The 19,745-nt window shown below is 38.6% G+C and overlaps 1 protein-coding gene across 1 annotated transcript in view; it reads left to right on the top strand.

Annotated features, from left to right (window-relative positions):
* Positions 1-19,745, top strand: part of PARD3B (par-3 family cell polarity regulator beta) — a 390,492-nt gene that overhangs the window by 120,607 nt on the left and 250,140 nt on the right. Inside the window, exon 4 of the mRNA XM_062498095.1 lies at positions 13,526-13,632. Coding sequence (XP_062354079.1) covers positions 13,526-13,632 — 107 coding nt within the window. The remainder of the gene's footprint in view (positions 1-13,525; positions 13,633-19,745) is intronic.

The following is a 19,745-nucleotide window of genomic DNA, read 5'->3' as shown; positions in this document are numbered from 1 at the left end:
AATTTTGTTTAAAGCAGTTAAGTGCACAAGCTCCCGAGTTCATCAGTAAGCTACCACATAGTTATTTTCCTAGTATTTATGAAATCCTCTACTGTAAAGCATAAAGGAGATGAAATACAACGTGGAAAGAGCAGTCAGGGTTCTTTTTTTTTTGTTTTCAGTGCAATACTGACATATATTTGAACTTAAAATGGTGCTTGCTTCTTAAAAGAAGAAATCATAAACGTAGCAGGTTTGTCTCATCAGTTCTGTTTCAGATTGGTTTGTTTTACAGGATAAGTGAAAGATTTTCTACCTGTTAGTCCTGTAACTTAGTTTGTACTCTGAAATGTAATTGTTTTCTCTTCTGGATTTTATATCATGGTTTGCAATTCTTTGGACTTAATTTCTGCCTTTGTCTTTTGTATACAAGTCCCTGGTCCTTAAATTATGTGGCTGTTTCCATTAGAGGCAAATTGAAAAGTAAATGAAGGAATAGAAGGACAATTTGGTTACATCAATATCATTGATGCATGAACCACAGTAGTCTGGCTTCCTGTCTAATTATTGAATTGACTCCTACTTGCTAGCAGAAAAAAATAATATTAATTTATAAAGCTGTTCTTATTTTGGGAGCAAGGATGTGATTGAATATCTATGTAGGAAAAAAGTGTTGCTTTCCATGGTAGAGCTGTGCTTCAGGAGCTGTCATGTGCTTACCTTTCTGAGTATTTTGTCCAGAATGCTTTTAGGAGGGAAATGTAGGGAATTCATTGTCACATGAATTGTCAGATCGTGGAACAATTTTACCTGTTAGTTCTGTTGGATGTTTTATATTTTACAAAATCAGATCCATGGTTTTATGTAGAAACAATGTCTGGCTAATGATCTGCTTGTGAAATACTTAGTGCTTGGTGCTTAATAAGCCCGTGGAACTAAACACTGCTCTTGTCAGATGTGAGAGAATTGCCACTGGCTTAGAACAGACACATGAGGTACTGCCTTAAAACACTCCTGTCTTTTATAAATTGTATATGTGACCTAGTTAGATTAACAGTATATTATACCAAATCTTAAAGCCCTTCCTGTTTAGATAGAGATGGTAGTGATTTTAATTTTACTTTTTGTTATTCTTGTTGTATGGTTACTTCTTTGAGGGTGTTTTTCTGTTTGTTTTTCTAGAATACTGATCAGCTTATACTTAATACTCTCTGAAGTCAAAGATTTTCCATAATGTAGTTGGTTACCCTTTGTTTTTCCCTTTATCATCTGTAACTCTGCAAGTGAACCAGATGAAAAGCAATCTTGTATTTGACTCAAAAGCTAAAATAACCTTATGTTTTGCATTGCGTTCATGTGTCAGCAAAATTTTAGAGCAAAAAAGTATGTTTAATTTACTTGATATCAAATTACTTTCTTAGTATCTTATAGCTCTTTAAAACAGTTCAGGAAATTATTCAACTATTTGTTTTCTTTTCCCTGAAATAAACACTGCTCTACTTTTAAAGCTAGCTCTGTTCCCAAACAGGTGCAATTGTGGGTTTTTAAATATAAGAAAAACGCAGGAAGACTTCAAGTGTTCATGGACATGGTATCTTCTGTGTCCATAACATGAGGTGAGGTGCAAGCAGATGTGTGTGCCTTCCTCCCTGCCCCACATCACTGGATTATCAGGTGCTGTTGCTGGCAGCAACTTTTAATAATGAAAAAGTGAAAATCCCAATCTGACAGAATATGTGCTCAGGCAAAGAAAACATTCTGTGCTACAATACAAATGGTACAAAGCACCTGCTAAGATATATCACCAAATTTAGAGAAGCACACAGCTGTTTAATGTGGGTAGGCAGCTGTTTGAAACAGGGAGGGAATTGATCTCCTGGTTTTGTTCTTTCTGTGGATACAAGTGCATTGAGAGGGTTGCTAAGATGGCAGCAGAGCTTGTCTTGTATTACTGTTTCTTGTGACCAGAATTTCCCAGAGTATAATAATGATGTGGCCATGACAACAGTTTTCAAAGAATGATGCAGGAAACTGAATGGTGAGATAGCTGATGTACATTTGAAAAATGTATTGGAGGTAAACTTCATCTCTAACCTCCAATACCACTGCAAATTCTTTACCGCCTTTTTTTTTTGTACCATATTTCTTAATTATAAAACTGTGTGTACACAAAACCCTGCAATGAGCAGTGAAATCACAGTGTGTTGAATGCTTTGTAGCTGCATGACTTCAGCCCATGGTGAGTGTAAGGTAAGACACATGCCAGGGAAAGAGATTATGGTCCTCATAAACCACCTTATAATTTTCTGTGCACCTGTAAGTGTGCCAGAAGTGCTTCTGTTTTCCTGTTGCACCTCATAGTTTACTGTTGTTTTCTAGTGGTTTTCCCCACATGGTAGGTCGTGGAACAGGAAGAGGGGAATTATTTTCATTATGTCAATTTGTTTTTTCCTTTGCAGTCCATATGGGCAGGAAGGAGGGAGCACTAATTTATTTATGGAAGATCCGTTTTATGGACAAGTCACTCTGAGCTGGAAATGCCTTCATGACTGGCTCAGTGTTTTATTTGCTTCATGTGGTAAATGATGGTCGAGTACCCACGTAATTAGTTATTGCCTTTGTCTTGCTCATCTCTTTGGTGTTAAGTAGTCAGGATTTTTCCTGGAGGAAGAAAGGCAATATTCAAAGACACGTTGCTTTAGAATGTTAAGGTATGGAAAAAAGTAAGGTCTAAAGTAGTCATCTTCAGGATTTTTTTTGGTCTGTTGTTTTATTTATTGTTTTTCCCTTTATTTGGGAATGGATTTGAAGAATCATGAGGCTGTTTTCTGAGTACAGTCTGAAAGCAGAGACAGATTATTTTGTTGGCTATTACAGTAAAAATATGCTCTTAATTATTTAATACCTTTACTGATGTGAGCTAGTAACTTCATTTAAATTTGAGGTTAGATAAAGAAATAGTTCCTTGTAACAGTTATTGATAGCATATTAAAAAATACTCTTGTAAACTGGAGGAGTTAACTCCTCCCTTTGCAGGCTTTCACAGTTGAGTAGAGCAGTGTCTTGGTTTTCCCACTGAAAGGTCTTTCTTCATTATTTTGAATTTTGCATGGCTTTGTTTTATGGCAGATCTCAGAGATTTTCTCCTTTTATGTGTACATGTCTGCACATCTGATCACTGTTCTAGGCAAGTGTAAGACTTGGGTACAAACAGTGGTTGGAATGACTGATTACAGTCTCCTAAAATAAGCTTATGAATGGTAATGGTAGTTGGAGTTCAAGCTACTTAAATACAGGCACTTGTGCTTTTGAGCAGGCAATTCTTTTGGTTCTGGACATTTAATGCAGTTTCTTCTCAGTGAATGTTTTTTTTCCCCCCTGAAAACAGATATCTGGGAATGCTTCAACCCTGAGAAGGGCTGGTTAGTAAAGGATAATCAGAGCAGTAGCTTAGAAGGTTTTAATTTTTCATTTTTGTTGCAGTTGCTGGAGTTCTGGCCATGTTTTTATGACATTTGGGAAAGGTTACTTTGCACTCTTAAGGAATTGCCTTGACGGTGCTTCAGACAGAGAATATATTCAATTAGCTTAATGTATTCCTGTGGTTTGGGGGTTTCTCTAGTTTAAATTGTGCTTCATGGGATTGTTTGATGCACTTTGATTTGCTTTGTGTGTTTGGCCTGCCAAGTCAGTCAGCAGAGGTGCCTTCGTTGGCAGTGTCTTAGTTTGAAGTCCCAGGGAATTGAAGGGAAGGTTTCTTCCAGGAGTTTTTGGAAGTTTCTGCCCTGATAGGCCTGACAGGGATTAAATTATTCCCTCCAGGGTATGGATGTTGACAATTTCTGTGTAACTTCAGAGCTCAGAAAGAATTTCTTTCCTTTCTCATCCTCTTTGAAGTGGAAGCATTGTAAGTAGGCTTGGGGGCATTTTAAACAACATATATTTGATTAGTCCTCTTTCAAGTTGGAGTTGAGATACTACAGATATGCAGACTGTGTTTTTAAGTACGGAGAAAAACACATTGTTATGTATTTTTAAAATTTGTGAGAACATACAATGTGAAACTATTAATCTGATAAACGAAATGTTGCTAATGCCTTATATGCAGCATAAGAGAGTAAGTCAGAAAGATTTTTTTTTCTTGCATAAAAGCAATCCTTTTCTTCTTAGTCTTGCAACATCAGTTTATGAGCTGAGCATTCTGATATTTTTCAGTGCATGGAGTGTACTGCATTCAAGTAACAATTGTCTCCTGTAAGATTCAGGAAAAACTAACATTTTGAAATTGGTACATTTCAAAAGGAATGCATGATGGAAGAACATGCTGTTTCCTATGGTGTGAGGGAATACTGCTGATTTCCTTAAGGGAATATGGCTGTATTCTCTTTCACTGCACTGGAGGGCTCCTCTCATAGTAATGATATCAAGTGTTGTTCTGTGCTGTTTGCCACGGGCGTTGTGAGGATGACACTATACTTGATAGATTTTTCTCCTCTGTGGCATCCGGTGTAATCTGCTTTAAAAGAATTGTGATGATCAAGTCTACTTGCATTTCTAAAACAAATGGTTTCTGTTCTCAGGCAAGCTAAAGGTTTGAAGATAACTTTTCATTTCAGTCAGAGGGAAAGTCTGGTATATTTTGACCTCATGACTTAAGCTTGGTCTTATTTAGTTGTCCTTGATTCATGGAAATGAGTTTTGCTTTATCTTTGTATTGCAGCAAAAGAATACAGTAATGGTTTCTGTAAAAATGTGTGTAAAATTTCCGTGTGTTTTTCTGTCTCTGAGCTTCCTGTTTACAAAACAAGTCAGTCTTTCCCTCCTTTCACTGTACCCAGGAATTTAGTGCTAGGATATGTAATAAATTTATGTGCATAGTTTGTTACCAAAGTATCTGTTCTCTTTTTAATAGCCCTTCTGTCTCTGATTTCCCCAAAGATTGTTCCTTATCAATTATTCTGCCTGTCTCTATTCCCTTTGCACTTGGTTTAATATGCTTTACTTTGGAGTAAGAGGGGTATCTTCATGAAAATATGCTAACTAGCGAGAAAAATGGTTTTCCATCACAAGTTAGACAGTTTTCTGCAGTAGCTCTCTAGCTGGGACGTTGAATCCCAGCCTTTTATTGCCTTGGGGAAGATTTTGGGGAAGGTAATGAATGGGACTTAAAATGCTGGAATAAATTCCATTATGAAAGTCAGCAGTGCTTTTTGACACACGCTGTTTGGTGTCAGTGCTTTTACTCAGATTTGGTCTGTTTTACGGATTTTATGATGTGGCTGGTTTTGTTGGTATTTTTGTATTATGATGCATAGCTGCTTTTAGAGGCAATATCTTTTAAAAAGACCAACCCACTTAGCTAAGTATTTGCAGCTGAAGGTTTTGAAAGGCTGTACTATGATGTCATACTTCAAAACCATGGTGCAGGCTCTGTCAGTACCCTCTAGTGTTGAGCAAGACAGAGGAGAGCATGTCTGTTTATCATTCTGTGCAGTGCTTGTGGTGTATTAGCTCAGAGGCACTATGGCAAAATGTGTATTTCAAGTAGAAAATGAGCCTGCTAAGCCTGGCTGATTGATAGTTTGATATTGTTCAAGTTAAAACAATTGGGACTTCAGCTCAAGGTCTCAAGGTACAAGATCAATAAAAAGTTATTATTCAATTTCCTCACCATGTGAAAACTCAAGTATCAAACACAACTTTTGTTCAATGAGTTGCAAAGCAAAACAACCCTACGCTGATTTTCACACGAAGCGTTCAACTGAACTATAAAATTTGATGTAACGCACCAAAAACTGGTGAGTTATAATAGGATTAGACAAACTCACAGCACGTGGCTCCTCAGTATCTTGAAATATGGTTGCCTAGATGCCACACAGATTTGGAAATATTTCAAAGATTGTTTTTTGCAAGCTGGTAGGCTACAACCTTAGGCTTTCTCCCTGAGTCTTTGCTACCACTATTACATTCAGGATACTGGGTGATGTGGACACAGTATAGCTCCTCTTATGTTCTTATTCCTTCAACCTCACAGAAAGGTTCAGGAGTTTCACTGTTTATCTTCGAAAATTATCAGAAACAAGATTGGAATTTAAGATTAAAACTAGTTTAGCATGACCAGAATAGAAAATAATATCTACAAGAGTAGAGACATCACTTTTTATGGAAACACCAAAACATAAAAGGTTCCTAATGTGAATTGGATATGTAAAACACCAGTCATATTTAATTATTGCAGAAATGTGTAGTAATGCTGTAATTTGTGATCATCCTTTAAAATACAATTAAAATACTCAAAAAAATTACTTTGCAACTCCACTACTTGCAATAAAATGCTGCCAAAGTGATATTCAAGCTGTACAGTTTAGGTGCCAAAGTTTTAAAGAAAATGAAATCATTGAACCGTGGAAAAGTGACTGCATAAGCACCTGTAACTGATGTTAGCTGAAGTGCTAAACCAGCTTTTGGCAGCATGGCCTCTTCTGCAGGTGCACAGAGTATTTTCTTTGTGTCAGTTTATTCAAATAGTACAGTTCATTAAGTATTTCATTTGAAGTTGAGAAATGGGCTGGGAATTGAAATAGAAGAAATACTTATTTTCACCTTTCAGTCTGTGAATAAAAATAAGGTGCGAGAGTCTAAGATCTATTAGTTTTTAAATCTTATAGGATATGTTACCCTAAAATGATTTATTTAAATTCAGTAACTACAGGTAATATGCTGCTTAAAAACCCAATGTGTTTAATAAGATGAATGCTTCTTGCTGTGTTCAGCAAGTTGGATGAATAAGACAACTTGTGTTTTAAGTATGTCTGGCGTTCAGTTTCTTTTGACATGTGAATGCCATTGGAAGGATATTAAGCTTAAAAAATAACCAACCAAAGCAAAAAAACCAAACAAACCCCCCAAATCTCAACCCCCCCAAACGAACAAACAATCAATCAAAACCAAAGCAAACCCCCCTGTATATGTCTGTGTAGGGAAGTTCTACTGTAGCACAGCATTTTTTCTCCCCAAAATCATAATTGAAAAACACAAGACGTTTGAAGTGACTGTAACTTTTAATCTTATGTCTTAATAAAGACATAAATTGTAAGATGTACCTCAGTCAGTAGATGGAAGATATTGAGATTCATGAAGATGCTTCACTTGAATAAGGGAAAGCCTGGCCCATACTGGGAAGTGCTGCTTCTTTTTTGTAACAGCCAATGTGTTTTGTGAAAACTTCTGACCAGTCTGCCCAGCAAGGGAAGGAGTTGTGCATTTTGATTGAGTTTGGAGAGGCAAGAAAATCACAACTGCCTGTTGTGAGCTGATTGATCCCTGCTTCAGGGTTCTGCTGCAGCTCCTTCCCCTTCACGCAGGCTCTTCCATGTGGTACCTGTAACCAGGATCCTTTGGAGCAGAGTCATGGTGTTCCTTGGACTCCACTAAGTCTGGGTGCTCCCTGGCTATCTGTTGAGGAGCTGAAAGTAGCAACATTGTGTTGATAGAAGTGAGAAGATCCTGAAATTACTCTGTATCTGGCATGTGTTATGACCTAAAGTGCAAGAAATGAATACCTGGTTAAGATCCAAACTGAAGTCCTGTCCTTCTGGAAGCACTTTTGAGAAAAATGTTTTAATGGGAAGAAAGTACCGGCATTATTTGTACGTCCTCTGTAGATGGACATGGCCTAGTGCCTTGAGAAATTATTAACTTCTTAGCATGTGGAAGCAGGTTTTGATCCTGAAAACAGGATTTTTATGATTGAAATAATGTGTGTAGGTGATTCTTCCATGTCCGCGTCTGAAACCACAAAAGCTGTAACTGTAAACATTCCACAGTTGTTTCATTGGGCCCTGTTAGCACTGAAGAAATTTCATTCTGGTCATAAAAAAAATGAGAGAACAGTTCTTGTGCTTCATGGCTGAAACCTGACTCAATGCATTATAGCACATGCAACCAGAGAAAATATTTTTTTTTTTAAATAGCTGCCACTGAAAAATATCACCCCAAAAGAGTATCTGTTTAAACCCATTTCTAAGTTTTATTTGTAGGCCATTGCTTTTGTTTTTCTTTGTAAGAAAAATTCCACCTCCTTTGGAGTGATGGAGAAGTACTTTGTGCTGGGTTGATGTATAAAAGACAGCTCTTGCTGGAACTGGTTTTTCACCTGTTTGTAGATTTAGTTCACATGTCTTAACTGTTGCACCATCCTAGTTCATTAATCTTCTATCCGTGGGAATTTAAGAAGTGCACTGTGCACTTTGGGAAGCGCAGCTGTAGATTTGAAATTGTATTGATAGGTGCTATCATAAGCAATTTGAGTTAGCTTTAAACAGAGAAATCACATCATCATAGCACTGCATATTTAAAAAAACAAGCGTGCAGTACCATCACAAAGTAGAACATACTAGCCCGTGCCAGTTGCATCTGAGGTGCATGGCAGAACCATTCCATGATGCCTCAGGTGGTAGTAAGCAATATATCTGAGAGTGACCAAATTTACACACACTGATTGCTTATTGCTCTCAGAAAGTGCAGACTGGAAGAACTGGCTGTAGGCCTGTAAATGTGAAAATTGTCTGATGAAAAGGAGAAAAATAGGCACATATATTAATCCTTTATTTATTCAAATATAAATTAAAAGCTTGCTTGTAACTTTGTGTCCAGGGCCTGACCTGTTTCATGAGAAGACCAGTTTAAAAGCAATTTTGGCTTCTTGATATTAATGGTAGTTGTTTGTTTTGTGTCTGTTCAGAGCTCTTCTGTCCAGGAATTGTCCATGCTGAAGTGCAATTTTATATTTGTGTGTGTGTGCATGTAGTTTTTATGTGTTTTGTTTCTACTAACTTGAAATGTTGTGACTTGCTCAGAAGGAGCTCTGACAAAATATGTGGAGTCATCTGCAGGTAAGAAAATAATTTGTCTGTCCAGGCAGGGGTAATCTGGAAGCAGTCAGCAGAGTAATTGTCATTAGTATGGCCTTCAGCAGCTGATAGTTTGATACACAATTGATGGACAGCTCTCTTCCCATCATAGTCAGCATTTCTGTATTTAGGAGCAGAATTTTAAATTGTGACCTTAACTGCCTAGGTGATTTATTGTAAATCTATTTCTACCCACTTACAGTAGTCTGTCCAAGTGTATCTTTAGTTCTGCTCTAGAATAATTCTCAGCTGTTACCTAGAAAAACAAACCAGCCTCACAGAATGTTAGTTGTCACTGATGCTGTAGCACAACAATACACCTGTGCTTGCATTTCCTGTGTTCTGTGCTTTGTCAGCTCACCTAAAAATCTTCTGAGAGTGTTTGCATCCAAAGCATTGCTAAAATCGATTTTTAGTACATTATATGACTGTATTATGGATAGCACAGCCTGCCAGAAATTCTCATGGGTGATAAACTCTGGTTGTCTTCAGCATTTTTCAGCAACCTACAAGCTAAATTTCAAAGAATAAAGGGATTTCAGGCTGGAGGTGTGCTGTGCTTTCCTGAGCAAAGAGACATCACAGCAAATGAGTGAAATTAAGGAAGGATAGGAATAATATATTTTTGTGATATTGGTCATATTGAGTGGTACTCAACTATCTAAATGCAGGCCAGAAATCTGATGCCAGAACTCAGAGCTTGGATACCCTGTAGAACTTAGGGGGACCCCAGCAGGGGCAGTTGGAGCCCCAAAGTTCCCCTGACTATGTTTATGTCCTGAAATCTAGACCTTGTATTATTTACCTGCAGTTGCACACTGTTCTTGAACACATCACTTCTGGTTTGTCAGGCTCCTCCTAGCATCAGATGCTGATTTTTGAATTGCCAAGGGCTTCAGTTGAGACAGAGCACACTCCTGGTCATAGTATATGTTAATGTCTGTGCACAGCTTTTTGGTGAAATTTAAAAAACTAGAAAAACAAACTAAGACAATCAGCTTACATCTGCTGTGGGGATCTTTCTTCTGCCATTGTGTTGATGGAAATTTTCACTTTTTAATTGTACACAAATGGCAGAAATCGCTCTTCTTTTTTTTTTCTTTTTTTCTTTCTTCTTTTTTTTTCTTCTTTTTTTTTTCTTCTTTCCTAATGCAACCAATTTAAATCTAAGTGTCGTTTCTACCATATGCTTCTTTCAACCATATTTGCAGTTTAAAAAATATTTCCAAAACATAAGAGTTCAGGGAAAATACACTGTTAACCATGAGTCTGCATAGATACTAATTTTTGAGGGTGATGCTAGCAAAAAGAAAAAATTGATCTATGTTGGTTGAAAATAAGTGATAGACTTTAAGCAAGGAAAACTGCAGGACTTTTTCCTCATCAGCTTTTCTTAGAGTATTTGTTGTGAATAAGGCTGACACGTGTGTTTAGATGGTGCTTTGGTACCATAATAAAAGGTACTTCACAGATTTTTAAAGAATGGGAAGTACACCCTGAAGTGATTGAGGTTAAAGGCTGTTATTATGTGGAAAATTTTTGGACTTGTGTTTCAGTTTTTGTTGTTTGCGAACTCCTGATGCAGCGCTGCAAGATGAGGATAACTATTTTTTAAAACAGAGTTCCTAAGTTTAAAATACAGGGTGCTGCTTTGGCATAAAATAGTAGCGCTTATTAAAAACCGTGTTTCTGTGATCAACTTGGTATGCAGGAAGGAGCTTCTCTGTCTCTCAGCGTTCAGGGAAAGATGGATTTTTTGTTTGAACTTACATTGGTTGTTATAAATGTTCAGCACAAATGTAAGAGCATGAGTAGAATAACGTGGAAACACAGCATGACTAAAGGAAAGCTGTGAGGAAAAATCCTGTCAGGAAACGGAATGCTGCAGAAAACAGATGACAGAATCTCTTAAGAAAATGCCTGTAATTCTGTACAGCACGTCTGCCATAAACAGTATCACTGATGGTTTTTCAGTGCATTTTGTTCACGGCTGAGGAAGATGGGGACGAACGAATTGAAGGTATGTATGGATAGTGGCTGTGGCCCAGCTCCTGAGTCAGGTTGAGTCTGGGGCAGTAGATGTGGGAAGGTTTCTCTTTGGGAATGCAAGGGAGCGTGCTTGCTTTGGAGAGACCTGAGTGTGCAGTGCAGAGGAGGTGGGGAGAGGCTGGAAAAAGAAAGGAGCCCGTGGGAGAGGTGCAGGCTGGAAGGCAGTGAGCAGCATGGAATGTGTTCTTATGGCAGGGGACAACTGAGGCACAGAGGAGATGAGCAGAGACGAGCAGAGTGTGCTAGCTCCCGGAGCTGCTGAGAATTGCTGGCTCATGAAAGGGAATAAGGGACTCTCCTGCAAAGGAGGGGCAGCACAGCTTCCTCTTGTCTCTTCCATCCAGTTGTCCTCTTTGCTGTGGGCTTTCTCCTATTAACAAGCACATTTTGGTTCAGTTTAATTGTCTAATAAAAGGTTTGTTTTGTATTTTTGCGATGTGCACGTGTAAAAAATAAGGGCAAGAGGGACTTTTTTGTGTAATTTTAGCTAAAGACTACAGCTGACTTGTTTCACAGAGGTGCTAAGACGTGATATTTCTGTACAAGAAATTATGTTACATGTCTGTAAATACATTTTAAAAATGAAGAAAATAGACTGGTTTTCTCTTCAAGTAAAAAATTATCTGTAGGACCCTAAAATTTACAACATACTGGGAGAAAAAATACTGTATATAATAGCCAAAAAGTCCAGTTGCTTTTCTGCAAGGAAGGAAGCATCCCAGATGAGCACCATAAATTTCATTTCTTCATACCAATAAGCAAAAATTCAGAGGAATAAAAAGAAAGAAATAGCTGTGAGGCCATCTTCCCAAACTGGAGAATGGTATTCTCTGTTATCCTGCTGTTCTTGCAGACCTTACTTTCAAAGTTTAGACGGTTGTGAATTTTGTTTCAGTTTCTTTGGAAAACTCTGTCAAAAAGCAAGTGAAAGGAGATCTTCAGAAGTGAGGATGGGGAACGTGGTAGGGAAGCATCCTGAAGCAGTCAATACAGAAATGCTCAAGTGTGGTACAGGAGACTTCTTCTTTCACCTGCTGTGTTGTGTAGCTGCTGGAAGGCCCTGGAACAAGCAGGGGTCTTGTCTTCCAACAGTCACAGGTTGGGAGCCTTCGTCTTTCAGCCAGAGGAGTGGGGAAGAAATGAAGAGTTAGTTTAGAAGACAGCTCAGGAAAAAAAAGGAGAAATCTAATTTCAGAGTGTTGGCTTTGGGAGGAGAATGAGCTTGATGCAAGTGATCTTTTTGTGTGGGGTCACACATCCCCCCTCCCTTCCCATCTTTGACCTCTTAAGTTGACTGTGGGGAGCTTTTTGTACTCTCTTTGAGTTAATGTGAATTTCTTAGCTTGGAAAAAGGAGCACAAAAAGGAGGAAAAGGGCTGGGGTGATGGCTTTGAAGAGTGTAAGTAGCAGTATGCTCATTGACTTGTGCAAGTTTTACAAATAAAAGTATCAGTGTAAAGGTTTTTCCATAGTTTCTCTGTATTGTTCATGTTAATATCAAAAAGAGTTGGAGACTAAATTGTGTTGAAGAACATAAAAATGCTTCAGCATCTGTTTTCAAACTGCTGTATTGAAGAGAGACAAAAAATTGGATACAGGCCACCAGAAATTTCAGTCATACACAAAAAAATTATTTTAAGGTCTTAAGTATTTATCTTGAAGAAGGGAGTAACTTGTATTTAGCTTTTATACAACTTCTTACCAACTATGCCCAGAGGGGAAACAAATTTCTCCTCAGCTTCATGTGAAGAACAAGAAGATCTGGGTGGAGAGATTCGGTTCATTTTTACTGATTGCCACTTTTGAAAAATCACACAGAATTTGGTGATCAATCCCTTTCTACCCAACCTCCTTGTAAAAACACACTTAGCTCTTGGTGCAAAGATGATAATGACTTGGCAGAAAAACCAATATTCACCTTCTGATATTTAAGCATTCCCTAAGTACCAAGACACAAATTTAAGTCTTCTGCTTTTCTTACTGGTTTCCTGCAGAAGTGAGCATAGAAGAGATTACCTGCATATAAAAACTTGCTCACCATGAGGAAGGGTTCTCTGGTTGCCCCTCATCAGGTGCTGGTATTTATTCCAGCTATATTGGCCAAGTTGTGTTAAAAGTGAATGTGGTAGAGTCACTCCAGCTTTGTTAGCATCTAATGAGAAAACTGTTTTATAGATCTAATAATTATGGCTGCCACCAGCCCCAGCCACTGTAATTAGTGTTATAACTGACAGCTCTAGTCTTAATTCACTCACTTGATGGTACATGTGGTCACAGGTACATGCAACTAGTCCTTTCTTTGTCTGAGGAGGTGCCTTTTTCTTCTGTTTGTCAGCAGTTTTTACCTAATTTAGGTAGCTCATGGGTCAAGGTCTGTTACATCAGTATGTAAAAAAGTTATCATTTCTTTAGCTAAGTAAATCTGAAATGGTACAACCCTATCAAATCTAGTAATTTAACAGGTGGATATTAGCACAGACAAGCTTATATTTAATTGCTGCACACTTCTCTTATTTAACCCCACGAAGCTTTCCCTGGTGCTAATTTAGCATTTGTGAACCTTGGAACTCTGTTTTGTCTCGCAGGCACACCACTTCTGGTACGGAGGAGCAGTGATCCAGCTTTGGGAGCCCCTGCTGACTTCCCAAGTGCTTCTCATCCCAGTGACCCCAGTTTAAAGCATGTTGTGGTGGTAGGTGTCATGTAACTCACCTTTTTCTTCACACCAAAACTGCCTCTTGGTATATAGTAATTGTATAAGCTATATATGTATTTGGATCTATAACAAAATGCATCATACTAATTTTGTGTAAAATAGAAAGTTTCCTCTGGAAAAATACTTTAGATGATACACTCAATTAACAGTGGTTCTGTGGGTTATTTTTTTAAATAAGGGATTTACATAAAGCTCAGTGGTCTCATGAGGCATTGGAATATGAACTGAACTTTCAGCAGTTATTTATTTGTTCAGTATCACGTCGTACAGTTTGCCATTGCTTCTTTGGTCTCGCACCCTTTTTCTCTTCTCCTGTTTTCTAATGTCATGTCTGTCATCTTTGGTATCCTGCTACTATCCTGGATGGTCTCTTCTTTATCTCAGTTTTCTGTTTTACCTGATTCTTTCCTTTTGAGGACAAATTTGTTTTCAATATAGTTATTACTAAGTTCTATTGCAAAGCCACAATTAGTGAAGGTGCAGTAACTCTTAATCATGTGTTTTTGCAGACTGTCTTTATTCTTCTTAAAGTGATGCTGCCTTAGTCACTCTTGGGCTGCATATTCTACTTTGCAGTTTTAAGACCTGAAGCTTTGTGTGTGGGGAAAGTGTTCCTACATTAGTTATAGACCAGCAAAATTCTTTAGAATTTCTGAATGTCAGCTGGGACACATGAGTGTCTCGAGCAGAATAAAGCTATTTTTTAGTGTTTGCCTAGGAAGCTCTGGTGGGTCTAGTTCTGCTCTTTAGACCAGGTGAATGCTGGCTTAAATGATGCTGCTGCTTTCATATGCTTGTAATATTTATTCCTTTTCCACTTTAGATTCTCTATACAATGTTGCAGTTCCCTCCCTGTCCCCAGCTGCACAAAACAATTTGTTGCTGGTCTGTTTCAAAATAAAACAACACTCAGAAAACCTGAGTCTTTGTTTGGTTCGGGAGGGATGTTGCAGGCTAGACCCCAGCTGGTTTAGAGCAAGGTTCCACAAATGGCTGTGTTGGCACACTGAGGAGCAGGGGGAGAGAGCTGGGGCTCAGTGACACGTGTTGGGAGTGGGAACCTTTCAGCTGGAGGTGTATTTAAGATCATACTTGCAGTTAAGTTCAGGTGAATAAAGGAAGTAAATACCCAGTCCGTTGACTTGCATGCAAATGACGTTCTACAGGTCTCACTCTGACACTGAAATTCTAAAGGCCAACACAGGATTTTAGTTGACTGTTCACTGCTTCTTTTTGCATGATCAAATGCATGAGCATCTAAGAATTTTTGTGTGCACCTTGTTTTACAATGGCTCGTGTTATTTGCTAAGTGGTGCAATTTTAAAAGTCTCAGTGACTCTCCAAGTACATTATGATGTTACAGGGGGCTGAACTTGGTCAAAATTCTGCATCATTTTTCAGGCCTGTTTGAGCTGAGAGGTTTTTCTTGACGTTTGTTGCAAGCATTTACGTATTAATGAAATACTGACTTAGTCTTATAAATGAAGGTACAAAGAAGAATTTTTGGTTAACAGTGCAGATCTTACATTCTTGGCAAAGCTGAGAAAAATATAAAGTGAGTATGTCAGTACGTAATGCTGACCCCTGGTATTTTATAACCATGAAAATGGCAAAAAAAAGGTGGAAAAATAAGTGAAATCTATTTCATTCCAGGGTGTGTTTTGAATGCTTTATAGACCAATCAAAAAGAAAAAAAAAAATAGCATTTTGTTGAGTTGGGTGTTTTACTGTGATTTTAGTGGTGACAAGTGCATTTTATGCCATTACATGAGGATTGCAGTAATACTTGGAGGTTAAAACCTCACCATGCTTCAGTGACTTGCATCAGTACAAAAGAGCCCTCCAGGCCTAAGGGAATTCTCTGTGCTAAAATACAGAGCATCCCTCTGTCAGCTGTAGGGGTGACAGTCAAAGCTGGACAAGTAACAGGGCTGGAGAAGGACTTTTTCTGTAATATATCATGTAAGGTGAAGTGGGGGGAGGCCCAGAAATTTGGAAGTTGTGGTTTGGTGTTGTTCTCTCTTTTTTTTTTTTTTTTTTTTTTTTTTTTTTTTTTTTTTTTTTTTTTTGTGAAAGCAAAAATCTACTACAGCAAAATACACAAAGTACATTACACTAACTCTTATATCAGGACCATTTCTCAAACTCTCATCGACAGTCATACTGAAACATATACTTCGGCATAATGTTGTGGGAAACACAGAAAGCTTAAATAACATAGGTTAAATTAGGTACAGATTGTTTTAAAACATGCAGAAAAATCATTATCTGACAAATGAAAGAACATGGCAGAAATAACTAAACACTGCATTTTGAAAACAGCTATAGCCTTTCAAGTGTTAAAGCATTATTTAGAAAAAAAATCGTTTGTTCTGTATATTGCTGCTGAAAATTTAAAACTAATACTGAATTTTGTTTGCCACAAACCAGAGGTTTTTTCATGTGAAACTGCTTCCTTTAGTCACATGCAAGTTCAAAAGCCCAGAAGTGTTACTAGATGAAACATTCTTCAGTGCATGTAGTGAAAATTAAGGCTCTGTACTTATGCCACAATTATCTTAGCAATTATTTTATAATTGAAACTGACTTTCATAATTAGCTGAGCTGTTTTGGCACTTGTGGCGTTTTGGTGTTTGTTACACATGAAACTGGCAGTGGGGCTCTGTGTAGCAATATCCATATACTACCTTACATTTATACACCAGGCCTTCAGCAGGTTTTTGTGATCTGACTGCTGGGGTTCTCTGAAGACAATGCTGATTTAGCTCCTGGAAAGTGCACTTCGGTTCTACAACGAGTAATGTGTGAAACAGAACAGCAAACATGCAGTAATACAAGAAAAGAACTTTGCTATCCCATTCAGGTGAACTGGTTGAAGCTGATGAGTCATTTGAGCTGTTCACAGTATTTATGGCATCAAGCAGAGCATGTGTTCTGTTTTTCAGATGTTGTCCCATTTATTCAAAAGAAGACCTGACTTTTTAAATTCTATATGATGATGACAAAAATAACAAAAACTCTTCTGAGTGACCAGGTAGTTTGAGGAGAATTTCAGCTATTCTTTCTGATTTTCTCTGATACATCTTAGCTGTAGTTTTAGCCCCAATTAACAAAATACTTATAGATCAATCAAAAAATGATAGTGAAGTCCAGCATCTGTTCCCTCAGACTGGAAGTCATTTAACAGATGGTACAAAATTTGAGTTTCTTTTTTCATCCAAACCTCTCTTTCCTTATTGTGATAGCTGCCACTGAAAAATTTTGAGGCTGTAATCACAGAAAGATAGGGGTAATGCACATCAGAAACTGTTATTGAAGCAAAAGTATTTGTTATGAATTTTTTACTTTCTTAAAGCTACTCTTTAGCTCTTCTGCCTAGTTTACGGTCACAGAACCCTGGCCAGGCTTTCAAGAATGAAAACTTCCTTCCCTGGGTCTCCAGAGAGGACTTCAGGAATACAATAAACCAATTCAAAATTAGTTTAATGTACTTACACCAGTGGGTTGGGCAGAGAAGTGATTGAGAGCAGCCCTGTGAAGAAGGACAGGAGGGGTGGTGGCTGATGAAAAACTCAACATGAGCCAGCAATGTGCACTTGCAGCCCAGATAGTCACCTGAACACTGGGCTGCAAAAACAGCAGCAGGTCGAGGCAGGGGATTCTGCCTCTCTACTCCATTCTGGTGAGACCCCACCTGGAGTGCTGCATCCAGTTCTGGGGTTCCCCTGTACAGGAAAGATGTGGCCCTTGGAGTGAGCCCAGAAGAGGGCCATGAAGTTGATAAGGAGCCTAGAGCACCTCCCCTGTGAAGGCAGGCTGAGAAAGTTGGGGCTGTTCAGCTTGGAGAAGAGGAGGTTGTGTGGAGATGTCATAGGACATCTTCCAGTGTCTGAAGGGGGACTGCAAGGAAGCCAGAGAGGGACTCTTCATCAGGAACTGTAGTGACAGGACAAGGTAATAATGAGAGAAAACTGCAAGGGGACATTTAGGTTAGTTATGAGGAAGAAATTCTTTATGGTGAGGGTGGTGAGGCGCTGGCACAGGTTGCCCAGAGAAACCGTGGATGTCCATCCCTGGATGTGTCCAAGCTCAGGTTGGATGTGGCTCTGAGCATCCTGGTCTAGTGAAAGGTGTCCCTGCCTGTATTAGGGGTGTTTGGATTAGGTGATCGTTATGGCCCCTTCCAATCCAAGCCAATCTAGGACTCTGTGATTCTGCTTCTCTGCAAAGTTGTGTGCCCATGGCTTTGCTCTGCTTTCTGGCTACCTCGCCTCACCCTCACCCTCAAAGTGGGTTTAGCAATGGGTGCGTAGTCTGCAGCTGGGGATCTCCTCTGGAGTGAGGCTGTGCAGTGGGATTGAGATGGTTGAAACCTTGCAGAAGAAACAAGTGTTCTTGGGGCACTTAACACTTGCCCCCAGTTTGCTGAGCGGAGCTGCAGTTTGGGATTTTCTTCACCAACTCTGACGTTCCTGACTGGATCTCTCTGCCCAATGTGGCGGGATGAGATGCAGCAAGGCAGAAAGTCTGAATTGTGTGGCTCAGTTGGTTTGGTGTTAGGGAGCAGAATACATTTTGCTGCTCTGCTCAGTCCAGTTCATTCGCATAATAATTGCTAATGTATAATTATAACATCTGAACTTTTGTTTCTGGAGCTGTTACTTCAGCTTGTCTCTGATTTTGCCCAGCGACAGACTTCCTCTACTATCATAAGACTTGACTTGTCATGAGTTTTAGACACAGGACTGTGATCCTATTTGAATTGTTAAGAATTTTCCATTAATTCTGGTGGGACTAAGGTTTCACTCCCTCTTGTTAACTTGCTGATTATCGTCTGCTATTTTCTGCATGGCTCTCTTTCATAGTTACGTGGTTTCTGGACAAATACTTAGGTTATCTTGGAGTTAATCAATAGGACTGGACGATTAAATTGTATTTATCCATATTTAAAGATACAATGAGATGCTGGATCAATTGAAGAGCTGCTCCAGTGGCTCAACACAGTTTCAATTTTTGCCTAGATATGACTTGAAATTGACTGTATTTTATGCATTGTGGACATGTAATTTGCAATTTTCAATAAGGTTGATATATAATTAGAATATTTTTATGTTTCAAGCTCTTGTTAAAAAGGGTCAAAACCTCCTCTGGTTCTTCTGGCTGTTAATTGTGCTTGTGGTGTATTAGCCTTCATGATTAGGAGTCTGCAAATTAGCATAACATCCACATGTGTAAGGATGCAGCTTCATGATTTGATCCTTTTTGTATAGCATTATATACCTATGTAAACTTAAAGATACACCACAAATTTGGCTATGAATATTACTTACAAAATGTGTGTATTTCAGAAAAAAAAAAAAAAAAAAGAACCCAGAAATATTAGTTCGTGTAATCATGGTATTTAAAAGTAGTGCAGGGCAGAAAAGGCCTTTTTGGGCACAGTGGTGAAATAATTTTGTAGAGTTTATATCTTGATTCAGCAGATTTCTGCCAAGACTTGAGCTAAGAGGCTGCACTGCCATGAGTGTTGTATCGTCTGTCTGATTTTTAGAAGATGGAACTTCTGTCCAGTATGTTTACTGGACTAGGTCAGATAGTTCTTCTTTCTGGTCCTTTTGTATGTGTTAGAATTTCAACATTAAATTCTCTCATAGTTATGTGATAGAATCATGCAACACTTTGGGTTGGAAGGGCCCCTTAAAGGTCATCTGGTTTCATCCCTCCCACCGTAAGCGTGAACGTTTTCCACTAGATCAGTTTGCTCAGAGCCCCATCCAGCCTGGCCTTGAACGTTTCCAGGGACAGGGCATCTCCCACCTCTCCATACAGCCCGTTTCAGTGCTTTGTCACCTCCTTTGTAAAAAAACATCTTTCTTTTAGCAGGCTAAATCTACCCTGTTTTAGTTTAAAACCATTGCCCCTTGTCCTATCGCAACAGGCTCTGCAAAAAAGTCTGTCCCCATCTTTCTTATTGGTCCTCTTTAAGCGTTGCAGGAAGTGGACTCTGAGAAGAAAATGAAATATTGGGAGAAACACAGTATTTTTTCAGGAACTAGCAGTGCTGGTGTACTTGTAATACTTTAAATCCA

This window comes from Cinclus cinclus, chromosome 9 (assembly GCF_963662255.1).
Source record: "Cinclus cinclus chromosome 9, bCinCin1.1, whole genome shotgun sequence".
Taxonomy (NCBI): domain Eukaryota; kingdom Metazoa; phylum Chordata; class Aves; order Passeriformes; family Cinclidae; genus Cinclus; species Cinclus cinclus.
This window is presented reverse-complemented; position numbering and strand designations above follow the sequence as displayed.